At 39.9% G+C, this 15947-nt stretch overlaps 1 protein-coding gene across 4 annotated transcripts in view; it reads left to right on the top strand.

Moving 5' to 3' along the window:
* The window catches only part of LOC111141102 (par-3 family cell polarity regulator beta), a 1027371-nt gene that overhangs the window by 711633 nt on the left and 299791 nt on the right, over positions 1 to 15947 (top strand). For 3 of the 4 annotated variants that reach the window (XM_022493436.1, XM_022493462.1, XM_022493446.1), the window contains one exon: positions 15040 to 15246. The exons of the other annotated variant lie outside the window; for it this stretch is intronic. In XM_022493436.1, the coding sequence (XP_022349144.1) occupies positions 15040 to 15246 (207 nt within the window). The remainder of the gene's footprint in view (positions 1 to 15039; positions 15247 to 15947) is intronic. 4 annotated transcript variants of the gene reach the window in all.

Raw genomic sequence — 15947 nt, forward strand, 5'->3', positions numbered from 1 at the left:
GCTTGCTGGGCCCCCTTTTGACCTGAAAAAGTTAATGCTTTATTGAAAGTGTATGGATTGTCCCCAGCTTTTCTGCCTTGGAATGCTCTGACCCATTAATAGCAGTAATAATAATAATAATAGAAAACAATCCCACTTTGCCTCCATTACTCTGGAACTGTTAATGGTATCCTAATGTTTTTTATTCTCTAAGTGTAACTGAAAGCGGACATTCTCCTCAGCTAAAATTTCAAACGTAGTGTGTTTTTTTCATTGCTGTTTTTACATGCCATGCAGGATGCTGAGTAAGGAATAAAGCAGAGGTTTATAATTGGTCTTTTAAATCATCATAAACATTTATTTTTCCCCCCATGGCTATATCTAGTGCCAATAACTCAGCCATAAGATGATGAGAAAAACTATTTAATGATACATCACAGCTCCTTTCTAAATTCTTACCCAGAACAAGGCAGGGAGAATAACACATGACATTTGGTTTGCTCAAAAGTTGATATTAAGGGGCTCCTGGGTGGCTCAGTGGGTTAAAGCCTCTGCCTTTGGCTCAGGTCATAATCTCAGGGTCCTGGGATCGAGCCCCGCATCGGGCTCTCTGCTCAGCAGGGAGCCTGCTTCCCCTTTTCCCTCTGCCTGCCTCTCTGCCTACTTGTGGTCTCTCTGTCAAATAAATAAATAAAATCTTTAAAAGAAGAGCAAAAGTAGCTTTTTTTTTTTTTTTTTTTTTTTTTGGTGGGGCAGCATCAGCAGTGCAACCAATAGCCCTCTCTTTATTGATATAGATTTTTTTTTTTTAGAAAAGCCATACATTTTTGTGTTTTTATTATAATTAACTACCAAAAGTAAAATAGGGCTCTACAATCTTTGGGGCAGAACCAGGGCTTCTGATCAGGGAGGGTGACTTCTATAAAAGATGATTCATGATGATAACCCTTTCTTGGGCTATCCAGACATTACAAGCATTTGGCGCGGAGCCTGTCACATAGTAAGTTCTAAATAAAGATCAGCTTTGTTGTTACTGTTGTTGAGGCAAAACAAAAGAATCCATCCCAGTTTTGGGTCTTAAGGTCACACGCCTGTGGGCCAAATGAGTCCCACCTAGTGCATGGTACAAACAGAAAGCCCTGCCTTGGTTATCATCCCCAGAAATAAGCACGTGTATTTGAGTGACGATGTTTGGACACAGTCGCAGACTTCAGAGGTCTCATACTGCTGGTGGGATCAATCACGCACCTGCTGATCTGGCTTCGAGTGTGGTCTTCGCTTTTTTCCATCTTCTCTGTCCATCTTCACCTCTGCATGCCTCCCACCCCACGTGAACACTCCGCAGCAGACAGATTGCGTTGGCCACCACTCATCAGACTTCTGTTCTCCCCTCCTTCCCAATCCGTCCCTAGGACCATCTCTCAGTCTGTCCAGAGGTCCGTTTCAGCTCTGAGTCTCCTTTTTTTCCCCTGACTCCTATCCCCCACTCTACATTTTGCCATATTCCACCTTATTTGGGGATGTTTTTGAATTCTGCATTTTGACCCTCCATAAGTACGTGTTCACAGACAGATACCTCTCTGTATCTTCTTGTGATCACTTAAATCCAATGTCTGTAACAGATGTGGAGGAGAACACCCCCCCTTTTTTTTTTTTACTAGCAGCAACATGACACACACACACACACACATAGTATGTTGGAGCTCTATGGCTTCCTCATTCATGGGTAATTTCAATTGATCACAACAAAAATTCACGAGATTGGCATTACTGGTAATTTATATATGTTATTTAACTTATTATCAAGGCCTCAATTTCTTCGGCTATAAAATGGGGATATTGTAGCATATACTTCGTATAATTAAATGAGTACAGACACCCACACACTCGGAATGTAGCAGATACAGGTGGCTGCTGCTGCTGTTTTCATCATCATCAATATCATGTTTTTTTTCACTGTCCCACTGTTACTGATGAAAAACTGATGCCCAGAAAAGTTAAATGACTCGCCTAGACCTCAGGTCTTTCAATGCTAAGTCCACATCAAAGATGTTTCTTGCAGCGGCGCCTAGGTATCTCAGTTGGTTAAGCCTCTGACTCTCCATTTTGGCTCGGGTCATGATCTCTGGGTCGTGAGATCAAGCCTCATGTCAGGCTCTGTGCTGGGCGTGGAGCCTGCTTAAGATTCTCTTCTCCTTCTCACCCTGCCACCCTGTCCTATTTTCTCTCTCTCTCTCCCTCCCTCTCTTAAAAAAAAAAAAATTGGGGGGATTCACATTTATTTAGAAATGTCATTAAAGAGAAGCTTGACAGGAACATAGTCATACAGTGCAAACCCTCCTGGAGAAATAGACACCGCCCCCTGTGCCGCAGCTCCACTGCCTCCCGCATGTGCCGCCTCTGTTGAGTAGCCATGGGAATGCAATGGGAAGAACAGTGCCTTATGAGAGATGTTAGGTTTACCCATAACTTTAAAATCCAAAGCAATGTATTTAATTAGTGCAATTGTAGGTAGGTTGTTTGAACCCTTGGTTAACCATAACAAGAATTCATTTTATTGTTTTCAGAAGCCATTCTATTTTTCCAAAGTATATAGCAATTAGTTATATGTCTACCATTATTAGAAATGATCTGGCAAATGGTCCCATCTTCACCGAGAAGTCAGGGGCCAAGGTGAGAAGATCAGTTTGATACAATCGTCTCTGTTGGGGAATTTATCTCTCATAAAACCCAACCAGTAACATGACAACATGCCTGCTTATAGACTAACATCAGAACTTGTTCTCACCGCTCTGATCAGATCTGTACCTATGATCTCTTCACCATTATAACCGAGGAACAACCTTCCCTGTTGCTCAAGTATCTGTCTGACCTGAGGGGAAGCAACTGGTGGTTGGTATATAGAAGAAGTATTAGACAATAGGGTACTAAGCCAACTCTTTAGGTGACAATTGAAAATACCAATTTCAAACTGGCTTTTGCAAAAGAAATAGTTTGTTGAATCGGGCAACTGAAAAGTTCAGAGGAGCATCTACATAAAGAGAAGGCTGGATCTAGGGTATCAGTGTCAACAGCGCTCTTTCTCCCAGTTCTGGTCCCTCTCATTGGACTTTATTTTTATGGAAAAGCAAGATGGCCCTCAGCAGCTCCAGGCTTACCCTCCCAGTAACCCTAGTAGAAAATAAGATGGCTTTTTCTAGGCCACTCTACCAGGGTTAGTTCTAATTAGCCCTGTATAGACCAACAACTTATCCCCAAACCAACCAAGGGGATGCAATTGACTGACCAGTTATGCCTGGCTCATAGGCACACTTCTAGGTGACGCATAGTGACTCCCCCCCCTGCCCCCCCCCCCCCAAAAAAAAGATGCTCATTCCATCTGGAATGGTGAATGCTAGGTAGGAAGAAAAAAATGAATGTCAATACCAGGGGTAGATGAAAAGGGCAAGTCAAGATAGCTGGCAAGTTGTGATGTTCTTTCCTTTCCTCCAGGAGCTTCCCTGAGATGGAATGCAGCAGCATCTCCACGTTCTCTGAAATTTCACTACAGTCCGGCAAGAATTTCGGTACAAGAAAGATTGATCATAGACTTCCCCAAGTGGGAGTTATTAATGGAAATGCCACCTTCTTGTAACCTTGTTTCCTGCTGGCAGGGGCTCCTCAGGCTGAGTTATAGGGAAATTCCAGCATATTGTCAGATTTCACAACAACATTAAGTGGGACTTCCTTTTCATATTTGCCACCTCATTTATTTTGTGTGCCCCCATGTTATTAGTTTTACTGCCCATTAATCATTATGTATTACACGATATAATAAAGTGTGCTTTAGAGGAGATAGCATCGGGTCTGGCTGTGGTAGTCACAGCTTAGCCATGCCAGGAGGAAGCTTGTGGGTGGCAGGCAGTGCCCCTGTCCTATCCATTCAAAGAGACACTTCCAGGAGCACCTCTTTCTTCTCAGGTAGACTAGCCCACGTTTCTTCTGCCTTTCCCAGTTGGTCAGAGAAATGTCTAAGGCAAGTAGCTCTACTCGCTGTAAGGAAAGATGACTAACCACACTAAAAATGTTTTAGAAGAAATTGCTTCACAAAAGCCTGAAATCGGAATTGTTAACAGGAAGAAAGTGAACACCACGATATTTTATTTGCAGTGAGTTCCATTACCATATAATAGAGCAGTCTTCTGCTCCTTAATTTATCCTATGTATTTCTTCTATGTTCTCTTTTCTCAAAATGCCAATATTACTAAGCCCTTCTGCTGGTGAAAAACTTGTAAAGGAGTCCCATTGCCCTCCTGCTGCAGTTTCACATTTTCAGCCAGAGTTCAAGGTCCTTCATATCTTCCTTTACCCCGACTTCTTTCTCACCAATCCCCAATATAGTCCCTTTCCCTTACCAGTCACTCCATCCATCCTATATCCCCACCACCAAAGAGACATATCAGGTTTTTCCTCAAGTATTTCCTCCTTTGTGGATGACCTGCTCACCTCCTACTTTTCCTGCCTGTCTGATTCATCCTCAAGGATGAGTCTTGCTTTGTTCATGTAGCATGAGCTAGTGACCGAGGATCAGGGTGTTTTGTCCTCTTTGTATTTTCATATGTCCACACCGCTCCAGCCCGGAACTATGCCATATGTCAACATCCTTGGTTCTGTAGTGTTCAGTATTATCTGTTGCCTCATGACCCCAAAGGTCTATGGCACTGTCTGGTTTGTCATTTTGTTGATGGTGTAACGTGTCGGTCTGAGGGAGAAGAGTCACACGGCTCTTTCCTTGGCCCAGGCATGGGCATTCCCATCGAGTGATTTTAGCATTTGGTTTCTGTATGGAAAATACCTCTGTAAGAAACAAGGTTTTTGGGCTATTGGAAGAAGTGAAGGGTATAGAAGATAATTTGAAAAGTGATGAAAAGTCTTAAACAATACAAAAATAATTCATTTTGAATCAAGAGTGAAAAGTCAAAGCTAATGATGCCACAGGCCCCTGGTATATGGCTATGGAACAGAAATCCTCTTGGCATTCTGCTGGTTGTAAAGAAATCCTCCTAATGAGTGTAAACATTGCTCATAAAAGAAGACATATGGCACAAACTAATGTTTACTGAATACTTATATGTGCCAGGCATCATGTTTGGGCTCTGCCCAGAGAGTCCCCCTGACTACCCGGTAAAGAAGGTGCAGTCATTATCTCTGGTTTACAAATTTTACAAAATTGTCATTGTAACAAACTGTAAAATGTATAACAAATTTACAAATTACAAAATTTACAAATGAGGAAATTGAGTCACAGAGGGATTGAGAGCATCAAAGGTGACATAATTCGTGTAGATTGGAACTGGAAAATGAACCTAAGTGGTCTGATGCCAGACTGGTGCTTGTTATAGCATTGCTCTAAAGATTAAATTATTACTGGATGCTGAAGAAGCAGCTAATTAGTGGAGTGAAGAGATAACATGGTACCCATTGGACATACCACTTCTGCCAAACCCAGAAGTCAAACGTTTTTATTTTCTAGAGTTTGGGGATCTGTATATATCCTCAGATGGATCCCTCACGAATGGGAAGGGACTTCTATTCATTATCTAGTGTTATCACTTCATGTGTGTCTATCTTTGCTCAGCACACAGATGATAACATCTTGGAGGAAAGTAGGTACCTTATCTTGTATTTCTGAGGCTTCAGAAACAGTGGGAGGAGCTTAATTCCTGGGTTGTTGAGGTAAAGAAAGCCTTGTAGAGCATCCCAGTGGCTTTGCCAAGTCAGAAGGCCAACATTTCTTTGTCTGAAAACTCAGGAAATTTTAAAAGGAATGGGAAGAGAATTGAGTTGAGTGGTTGTTCTGAGACTTACATGAGATAAGAACCATCAAGAATGGTTCTCAAGTCATCAGGGAAAGAGAAATCATAAAATATTATTGAGAATTGTCCAAATTCACATTAAAGTACGGAATTCAAAATATCTGCAACAGATAGCTGTTTCTTCAGTCAAGCATCAGCTGAAGTGATAGGCTTGGGTTTAAACAAGGGGACCCATAGAAGATAGAAATCTTGAAACTCAAGAATGACTCTCCCTCATGACATAAGCAGCTCATGACATAAGCAACAAGTAGAGACCATCACCTCATACCTGTTACAATGGCTGTTAGCCAAAAGACAAGAGGTGGGATGTGGGAAAAAGGGAACCCTCGTGCACTGTTGGTGGGAATGTAAATTGGCACAGCTACTATGGAAAACAATATAGAGGTTCTTCAAAAAGTGAAAAATAGAGCTACTGTGTGGCCTAGCAATCTCTCTTATGGGTATCTACCTGAAGGAAATGAAATCGCTATTTTGAAGAGGTATCTGCACTCCTGTTTTCATTGCCACATTATTCACAATGGCCAACTCATGGAAACAACCCAAACGACCATCAGTAAATAAAGAGATAAAGAAAATACAGCATGAATATACAAGGGAATGTTACCCAGCCATAAAAAAGATGGAAATCCTGCCATTTTCAACAGCATGGTTGGATCTTGAGGGCATTATGCTAAGTTAACATAAGTGAGAGAAAGGCAAATATTATATGATCTCACTTATATGTGGAATCATAAAAAGCTAAATTCATAGAAATAGCAGAATGGTGGTTGCCAGGACCCCAGGGATGGGGGAAATAGTGAACATTAGTCAAAGGACCCAACTTCCAATTATAAGGTAATTAAGTTCTGGGAATCTAAGTGCAACATGGAAACTATAGTTAACAATTCTGTATTGTATAGTTGAAAGTTGCTAAGAGAGTGGATCTTAAATTTTCTTACCACACACACCAGAAAATGGTCATTATGTGAGGTGATAACCTTCTTGTGATAATTAATTGACAATATATATATGTATATCAGGTCATCATTTATACCCCTTAAACTTTCACAATGTTATGTATCAATTATATCTCAATTAAAAAATGATACGGTGTTTACCCAACAGTGAAAAGTAAAAGTGTAGACTCACAGGAAACAGTTCATTTCTCCAAACTGCGGCCTTGTCTGAGAAGCATTCATTCTAGAGTCTACCCTCACTGAGATGGATAGTGAGTGAAATAACTCCCATTACATAAGTTATTTTGTCTTGTCCTCCCACCTTCCTTCATTTGAGCTCTCTCTGGATGTGAATGTACAAGTGAATTTGGGTAAAATCATTGGTGTATGATATGATCTCACGTTGTATAGGAAAGAACTTCGGAAATTATAAAGCAACAAGGAAGTGTTTGCTACTATTATACTTATCCTCTGTTACCTTTATGACCAAGCACCGTTCTGAGCCATAAAACAACTCAGTAGACACTCATTGATAGATGACTTAATTCTGGCTTGACACTTTAACATTAGATTGAAATCTTACTTAAAATATATCCATAGAGAGATTGTTATTCATATCCACACCAAACTGAAAAACACACTTTCTATCAGGTCTATAAATAACTCAGTCACTGAGAATTTGAAGTGGGTCTTTTTTTTTTTTTTTTTTTTTTGAGTACAGTCAGCTATCAAAAGGGGAGAAAATAGTAAAGCAAAAGTGCAAAAATAATGTTTGACCCTAAAAAATACAGGTACTCAATTTACATAACATCATGTAAAAACATCTTTCTAAGTCTCCATCCAAGAAATCAATCAGTTTGACCTTTTAGTTATGCTAATGGTTTTAAAGAGGCTTATTAGAATTCTTTATGTTGTACTTTATTTTGAGAGTACTATAGTAGATAACCACATAGAGCAGAAGCCACTCAACAATCAAAAGCAGAAGAAAGATGTGCTGTGGAAGCAAACCATACAAAGAGTAAATGGTAAAAGGAAAGGGTGGGGCGGTGAGTGGAATCACAGACGCAATTTGTGTTCAGAGTGAAAGCCTGTTCCCAAGGACAAAAGAAGGAGCTGGAAGACAAATAAGGGTGTTCTTGCAGTGGTTAAAAACAAGACTGAAGTTGCGCTCAAAGGAGGTAGAAATGGCAGAAAAGGTTAATATTACAAGGAGAGAAGTTAAGCAAAAGGAATGACTAGTATAAAAAGGTGAAACACAGAGAAGATGAATGAATAGTGATGGTTAGGACAGAAATTATTAAGCCCTTGAAAGTGACACCAAAGAACCCAAGGGCTGTACTAACAAGACTTTGAGCACTCTGAGGAATTGAAGCAACTCGGAGGTGTGTTTCTCCCAATAAAATTTGGTTCCCCCTCCCCGTCCTGGAGAAAAGGGGCATCCATGTGCTGTAACCATCCTTCACCTTCACCTTCATTTATCCCTACAACAAATATTTGTGTAGGACTTCCCTGTGCTGAAGAGACCAAGTCAACAGGACTAAGAAAGTGATGGGTGGCATTTATCAACCCTATTGATCCTGTTTCACAGGTGGAAAAGCTTGCTACTTTAGACAGTTTATTGGACTCTCAAATAAGCCTTTTATTCCCCCTCAATTAAATAATAAAATGAGTTTTGATTTGTTTTGTTTCCTTTACTTAACCATATTCCCTTTTGGAGACGATGCTATTTATCCAATTTTTAAATTAATTATTATTTTGAATGCCAATTGTGAGTTGTTGTTGTTGTTGTTGTTTTAGTTAGGTAAGAGTTTTCCTAATAAGCTAGATAAGAGGGAATGCAAGAGATCACAACAAACAGCTCTTGGGAATGGGTTTGTCTGAGTTCTTTAGTCGTCTCAGTGGAATCTACCCAGAAATATGGTTATATATAGATATTTTTAAATAATTTACCCATTAAATTGAACCAGACTCCAGTCCCTTATCCACAAAAGAGATAATAAATGGAAAAAGGTGTCATAAGAATGTTTTTGGTGCAGTAAATTCACTGTTCTTTACGTTGTTGCCCATCATTTGAGTCCAGGAAAGGATCCAAAATCAGGCATAAGATTTCAACTTTCAGTTTGTAAGAGAATGAACTTCCTTCCAGTAACAATGAGCTTGTGTAACAGCACGTGGCAAAGATTTGAAGACTTCAGGAGGGCCATGCCCACACTCATCATCAAAGCAATGTGTTTTATTTGTTCACCTAATCTTCCCATATTTTCTCTAGATATTTTCATTTTAAAATAGACAATGTTTGGAGACAGAGTAGGAGAGATTATGCAAATGTATGAATCTTAATGAGAAGTTTATTATTGAACATTTGACATGAATTTCAAGAAATGATGAAAGACCCTGGGATTTACGAGACTTAAAAGAAAAATCTCTGCTCCTAGAGAACTTGGAAATTGCCAGTAAAAGAACTGAGACCCAAATGACAGCAGATAATGTATAAACCAGATTACATTATGCCCTATGGTAATGAATAGGGAACGGGACCCAGTGATAAGCTTGGAATGATGATCAATATTTGGAATACTGAGATAGGCAGGAAGGTAATTAGGCCCATTATGGACATAGTTAGCACAGATAACATAATTTGGGAGATTATACATTTGGATATTATGGGGAACTTTTTTTCCTAGGCTAATGGATTTGCAATGATATCTATTCAAGCACATAAGACATTTTGCCTCTAGGGAAACTACTAAAAAAATCAAATATACAAAATTTTCAGTTAAGTGTAATCTAAAATAAAAAGACAAAGCGGGATATATTGGAGAATAAAGTGGTGTTGTGACTTCCTACTTGGAATTTATAATAGTTTTTCATTCAAAGAGTTTTAAGGCTATTAATTTCACATCACAACTCCCCATGAAGCAAGTAAAGCATTTCTATTGTATTTGCCCAAGTTCATTGCTCATAATACAGCAATGCCAAATTGATAATGAAAGCAAGCTATCTTGCCGAATTCCTGGTCTTCTTAAGTTTCATGCTGTGACCCCTGAATAGCATTGCAATCATTCTCATCCCCAATTTACTAGTGGGCACAATTCCTCTATTTTAGAGGGAGGAACACTAACTTAATTAATTTTCACTAAGTGCCTTGAGGGCCATTGATGTTATTGAAATGTGCAAATTAATACATTATTTATTCTTAATTTATCATAAGTATTTATTAATTATAAAGCTCTAGCTGGGAGAAAAACTTGCCACATATACAAAAGTGAATACCTTCCCCAAAATAATTCCTTATGTTCTAATAAGAATGTATTGGAAGCAATTTCATCAATAATGGAAGATCCAATTACTGGTCTTCTGGATTAAGGCATTCTCTTATTGCAAGATTTTAATGCTAGGACGGGATGTTCAAATATTGCCAGTGAAATCTCAGACTAACTGAATGATTACAGCCTTAAGGAAAGGGCAACCGAGACTCCCCTCAGTCTTCCCACTGATAGTCTCTATATGCAGTGAACAGATGTGGACATATACCCTATTTCAAAAGAAAAAAAATCTAAGGAGTTGTTTAAAAAAAATCAGTTCAACTTTTGAATAAAAAAGAAATGATGCTATCTCTTTAGGAAACCCTCGTCAGCGTTTTGCGGAAGGAATGGTTGTAGTTAAAAATGCGGTGGTGGAGGGACACCTGGGTGGTGTAGTCGGCTAAGCATCTGACTCTTGGTTTTGGCTCAGGCCTAATCTCAGAATGGTGAGACCGAGCCCCAAGGGGGGCTCCATGCTCTGTGCGGCGTCTGCTTGAGTTTCTGTGTCCCTTGTCCTCTGCCCCTCCCCCAGCTCGCACGCGTGTGCACGCTCTCTCTCTCGCTCTCTCTCTCTCGTACAAGTAAATATAACTTAACAACAACAACAAAGAATGCAGTGGGGGACCCAAACAAATGAATCCTGCTAGGCCTTCACTTATTCAGATGTTTAGAGGTGACAGTAATTGTCACCACTGTTTTACGAGCATAGAGCATGTGTCAGGTCCTCTTCCATGCTTGTTCTACCGTCATTTTACAGATAAGGAAACTGAAGCATGAAGGGGTTAATAACTCAGGAAACGAGTGGCAGAGTTGTTGGCATGTCTCACAGCTTCCCCTCTTACTATTGACAATACTCCAGACTTCTGTTCTCTGTTATCCTAATCACCTGCCTGTAGGGAACCAACAGTGGTTTGCAGCCATGGGGCAAGGGCGGGAATCCAAGACTGAGTCAGGGAAACCGAGGTCCACATCTAGACATTCCTCCAGCAAGGACTTTCTGTTTTGTAACACATCGACATGGGACGTTCTTCCTAGAAGGTGGGGGCCGTGGTTTCCCAGGGTGTGAAGGATCTGTTTTGCAGCGGCTCCTCTTGACTTAGACAGTAGCTCTCACAGCACCTGTTTCATGCCCATTTCTCACACAGAGAAGTCTTTGGTCCTTTAAATCCTTGCACCCATTCTCTTCCTAACACTGTATTTTTCTGGATGACAGGGAATAGTGGATATGTCTCTGGCTTGGTGGACCAAAAGACATGATCCTGGAACTTCCCTCTACTGTTAGTGGGAAAGGCTTCTGAGACTCAGTCAAACCAGCCCTTCCTTCCTTTAGGAACAGATGAATCTTTGAAAGTGCTATAGCATCTTTAAAAAAAAGTCAGTGATATCTCTTTATGAGGACTTATTTTAAAGAAAAATTTGGCACAGGGAAATTTAAGAGAATATTTTTATTATATGACCTTGAGAATAATTTTTATCATGTAAGATCCCTCTTCTAGCACCCTTGGTAATGGTTCTATCATTTGTTTAAAGAAGTTTGTGTATGTCAAGTTTGTGTTCTTTGATGGAAAGATGAGTTTTCTCAGAGAACATGGTCACTGGACATAGAAGCCATAAGTTAAAATAATAAAGCCTTACTAATAAAGTTAGAAAAAAGATTTATTCCCTGGCATTGGCAAGTAAGTGAGGTTGGCCTGGAAATCATTGAACAATCATATTAAGATTAGTTCTGTAGATGCTCAAAATGGGACAAGTAAATGCTCAAATTTGGACAGAGTCCACCCATCCTGAGACTGATAACACATGGTAATCATAGATCACCCTCTCAGACAATTGCTTAAAATCAGCCACAGCCAATATCACATCCACTGCAGAGAAAATGTGAGGAGTCATCACATTTTGGGATGACTTCAATGGAATAGAATGACTGAGGTTTTGAATTTGATTAATTACTTTACGTTATCCCTTCAGAGAGACCTCTACTTTTAATGGGAACCTAGAAAAAATATAATTGGTGTAAACGGTTAGGCTAAAAATAGACAGTGAATCTTCCCATTCTAAAAGCTACAGAATTTCCTAGGTAATGTCAATCTAAGTTTGAAATGGTGAGAGTAAGAAAAAGGGAAGAGGGATTAAATGTGCCCATTTATTGGAAGCCCTGGGACACCTAGAAGGGATATGTAATCCTGGTCAAGGCCCACATCAGAGTCTTCGTTCACTTGGAACTTCAGTTCAATACTCCTGCGAATCCTTGCAAAGGCTTTCCACCTTTCAGATTTCCCTCTCTCACATCAGCCTGCCATTGCTACATCCTGTTGACTCCCCAGGAATAAATAGAAACAATTCTTCCAAGCCAGACAACCCCTGAGTTCACATTTACAACCCAGGACTCAAGCAGTTTTGCTTTTAATTTTACTATTACTACATCCAATACAGCTAGGTTGTAATTTTGGCCAACGTCAGTTGATGCTTCTAATTTGTGGCTTCTATTTATTTTTGTAAAGTGAATTAATTCCTGGATCTATTAATCCAGCAAAATCCATGAATACTTAATGTTCAGTTTGCTTAGAATGAGTCACAGTGTATTTGTTCCTTCTCAAATATGACTTCTTGCTGAGCGTTGGATGAGCTCCTCTTAGATAGCGTGCCTTATATCTTGCATGATTTATTCACTTTCATGTTCCATAGAATTTACTGCAAAAGGTTGACATGAATACTTACAGTTTGGGCTCTAATATAATCTCTTGGATGGCAATTAATAAATAAAAGATGGTTACTATTGTTGACAGAGGAGCTAAGCTTTCTCAGATAGCGTTCTTCATCTTCTTGTTTTCACCAAACTTCACGTCAGACATCCTGAGGGGTTGATGGTGTAAAATATTTTCTGTAAACTCCAAAGCTTTTACTGTTGCTTCAATACCCCAAACCTCTATGTTGCCTTTTGTTTTCTTGTCAGAAACAATCTTATCCAATTTCTGTTTCTTCAACTTGCCTTCCTTCCTGAGAATATTAGAAGTATGCCTCTTTTTGAATTTAGTAGCAACATAGTCTCAGTGTTTGTGACTTGCAAGTAGCATCTGAAATCTGACCCTGAAATTTCTTGTAATTTTTTTTTCGCTCAAGCTCATCTCGGTTGCGTTGATCCAAGATACACTGTCGCCTATAAAATGCAGTGTTTATTGTCATCATGTATGTTGTCCAAAGTGCAGAATTGCCTCCTGTAAGTTAATGATGAAAGCAGAATTATAGGAACTTCTGATCTTTGTAGTTTGCCTACTTGGCCAATCTCACGGGACTAATCTAGACTGATGATCTTCTTCTAGAGATGAGGACTCTGTGGGCCAGTTTAAGTAGCTTGACTCTAATCGAACTGAGGGCAGAGGCCAAGTTTCTCTTTAGAGCAGAAATGCTGGAGTGAGGCTGCCTAACGACATTCCCGGTTCTGACGCAGAGTGAGTGTGTAATTTTACAGCCGTTATTTCTCTGTTCTGTGCGTGAGTTCTCTCATCTATAAAATGGGATTAACAATAATAACTGTCGGGATTATAGGAAGGTAATACAGGTAAAGCACTTAGAATAGGACAAAGCTTGTCATGCCATGTTAGCTATTAGAATTATTATTATTCTATGTTGAACATATGGAAAAGAGGCATTGAGTAAGGTACTTTATGTACATAATCCTTAGTATGTACTCAATCTGTATCTGTCGAAAAACTGCAAAGTAGTTTATTCCCAGAAACGCAAATGTGGCCTCCATGTGGTAATAACCTCCTTCACAACTGGAAAGGATCATGAGATGTCACCCCAGTGGAAAGGGGCCCTGATAGAATTATTTCCATCTTTAAAATAATCTTCGTGCCGCTGGTATTTAGATAGCCTAATCCTGCTACAGACAACCAGAAAGCCTGACTGTGGCTGGGAATGGAGGTCACGGCATGGGGGAAGGGGGCAGCTACAGGGCCAAATGGTGCCAATGAAAGATATTATATATCGGAAAACAAATTACTAGAATTCACTTAGGTTTTGGGTTTGTTTGTTTGTTTGTTTGTTTGTTTGGAATTACATATTACACTTAAAAATTACCCCTTTTCTAGATATCCAAATAGAAATACAGTTTTGGACAATAAGCATTGACACAGAAAAGTTATTTTCTTTCTTGCTTTGCTTTATTTATTTATTGACTAAATGAATTGCATTCATGATACATTAATAGCCACTAGAGTGAAGTGTTTAATCATAAAAATTACAATCACTTCAATGTTGATTTCTATGCATAGTATGTTACTCAATAATCACAAAAATGATCATGGAAGTGGTAGAAGATACCGTGTAGGGGCACCTGGGTGGCTCAGTCAGTTGAGGGTCTGATTCTTGATTTCAGCTCAGGTCATGATCTCACGGTCATGAAATTGAGCTCTGCATTGGGCTCTGTGCTCAGCAGGGAGTCTGCTTGAGACTTTCCCTCTCCTACTACCTCTCCCCTCTCCAAAGCTTGCTTGCTCTCTCTCTCTCTCTCTAAAAAATATATCTTTAAAAAGCCACAATGTAGGGAATACTTTGGATGGGCACTGTGAGAGAAGCCCTCTTGATCTTAGATGCTCTGTGTGTGTGTGTGCATGTATAATCTCTATAGACTGCTAGAAACGTTCAAATTCATAGATATCTGTGTATGGGCATATATACACACAGGCATATTTATATAGTATTTGTTATCATTTTAAATCTTACCACAACTTCACAAAAAAAAAAAAAAAAAAAAAAAAGGAAACTAAGGTTCCAAGAACTCAAACCATTTGGTCAAGGTCACGAAAAGTTGGCAAAACTGGGGTCAAACCCCAAACCCCACCCACTCAGAAACCCCCCTTTTTAAAGATGCCCAAACAAATATTTTTGGAACAGCAGACTTTTCCACTACACCACACCATGCCTCATTGGGGAAAGGGTCAATTTTTGCCCTTTCTTTTCCAGACTCTCCAAGCAAAGATTTCGGTCCAACTCTGGGTTTGAAAAAGTCCAGTTCCTTGGAGAGCCTCCAGACTGCGGTTGCTGAGGTCAGGAAGAATGAACTTCCCTTCCACAGGCCCCGGCCGCACATGGTTCGCGGCCGCGGCTGCAACGAGAGTTTCCGGGCAGCCATTGACAAATCCTATGACGGACCAGAAGAGCTTGAAGCTGGTAGGACTAAGGGCCTCCTTACCCGGTTTCTTCATCTCATTATCATCCGCGAATCATAGCCAAGGATGTGTGCTTAATGACAAAGAAAAATGATTTAAGGATCACAATTATATTTTTGATATTAAAAGTAATTCATTTTCCTGATATGTTTTACCCTTTGGCTTAACGAACGCGGAATTGGCTGACACAATATGCAATTTATTCGACAGTGCAAACGCTAAAGAAATGTCCCCTTTCACTTTCCTACAAGGACCAACTGTCATTTGCCCTTAGGCTGGGAGCACTAAGTATGCATTTCTTGACATTCTTATTCGAGTCATTAGAAGCAGCCTCAACCTGAGGACTGACTGCGTTAATTGGGTAAAAGCAGTTGGGTTACATGTGTCCTCAGAAAGCTCTCCTGGAAATAAACTCGCCCTGTTTGTTTGCCAGCACATGGGCTCTCGGAGCCAATCGAGGTTAACAAGCTGTCTTTCAGAGATATTCGTGTTGTGCCACGGATCAAACCTTTCATACCACTGGCTGAACCACCCACTGCTCCCTCCTCCCCACAGGAAACCTTACTTGAAGTAACCAGATTTAGGCAGTTGTCTCTTCAAAGGGTACAAGTAGCCACATGCAAGGTTAGAACTCTGGCATGGTTCCTTCATCCCTCTGTATTTTACATTTAACTTTTCTTGATACACTAACCGTGAGTGCCC

This window comes from Enhydra lutris, unplaced genomic scaffold (genome assembly GCF_002288905.1).
Source record: "Enhydra lutris kenyoni isolate GAN:26980312 unplaced genomic scaffold, ASM228890v2 scaffoldscaffold1, whole genome shotgun sequence".
Classification (NCBI taxonomy): domain Eukaryota; kingdom Metazoa; phylum Chordata; class Mammalia; order Carnivora; family Mustelidae; genus Enhydra; species Enhydra lutris.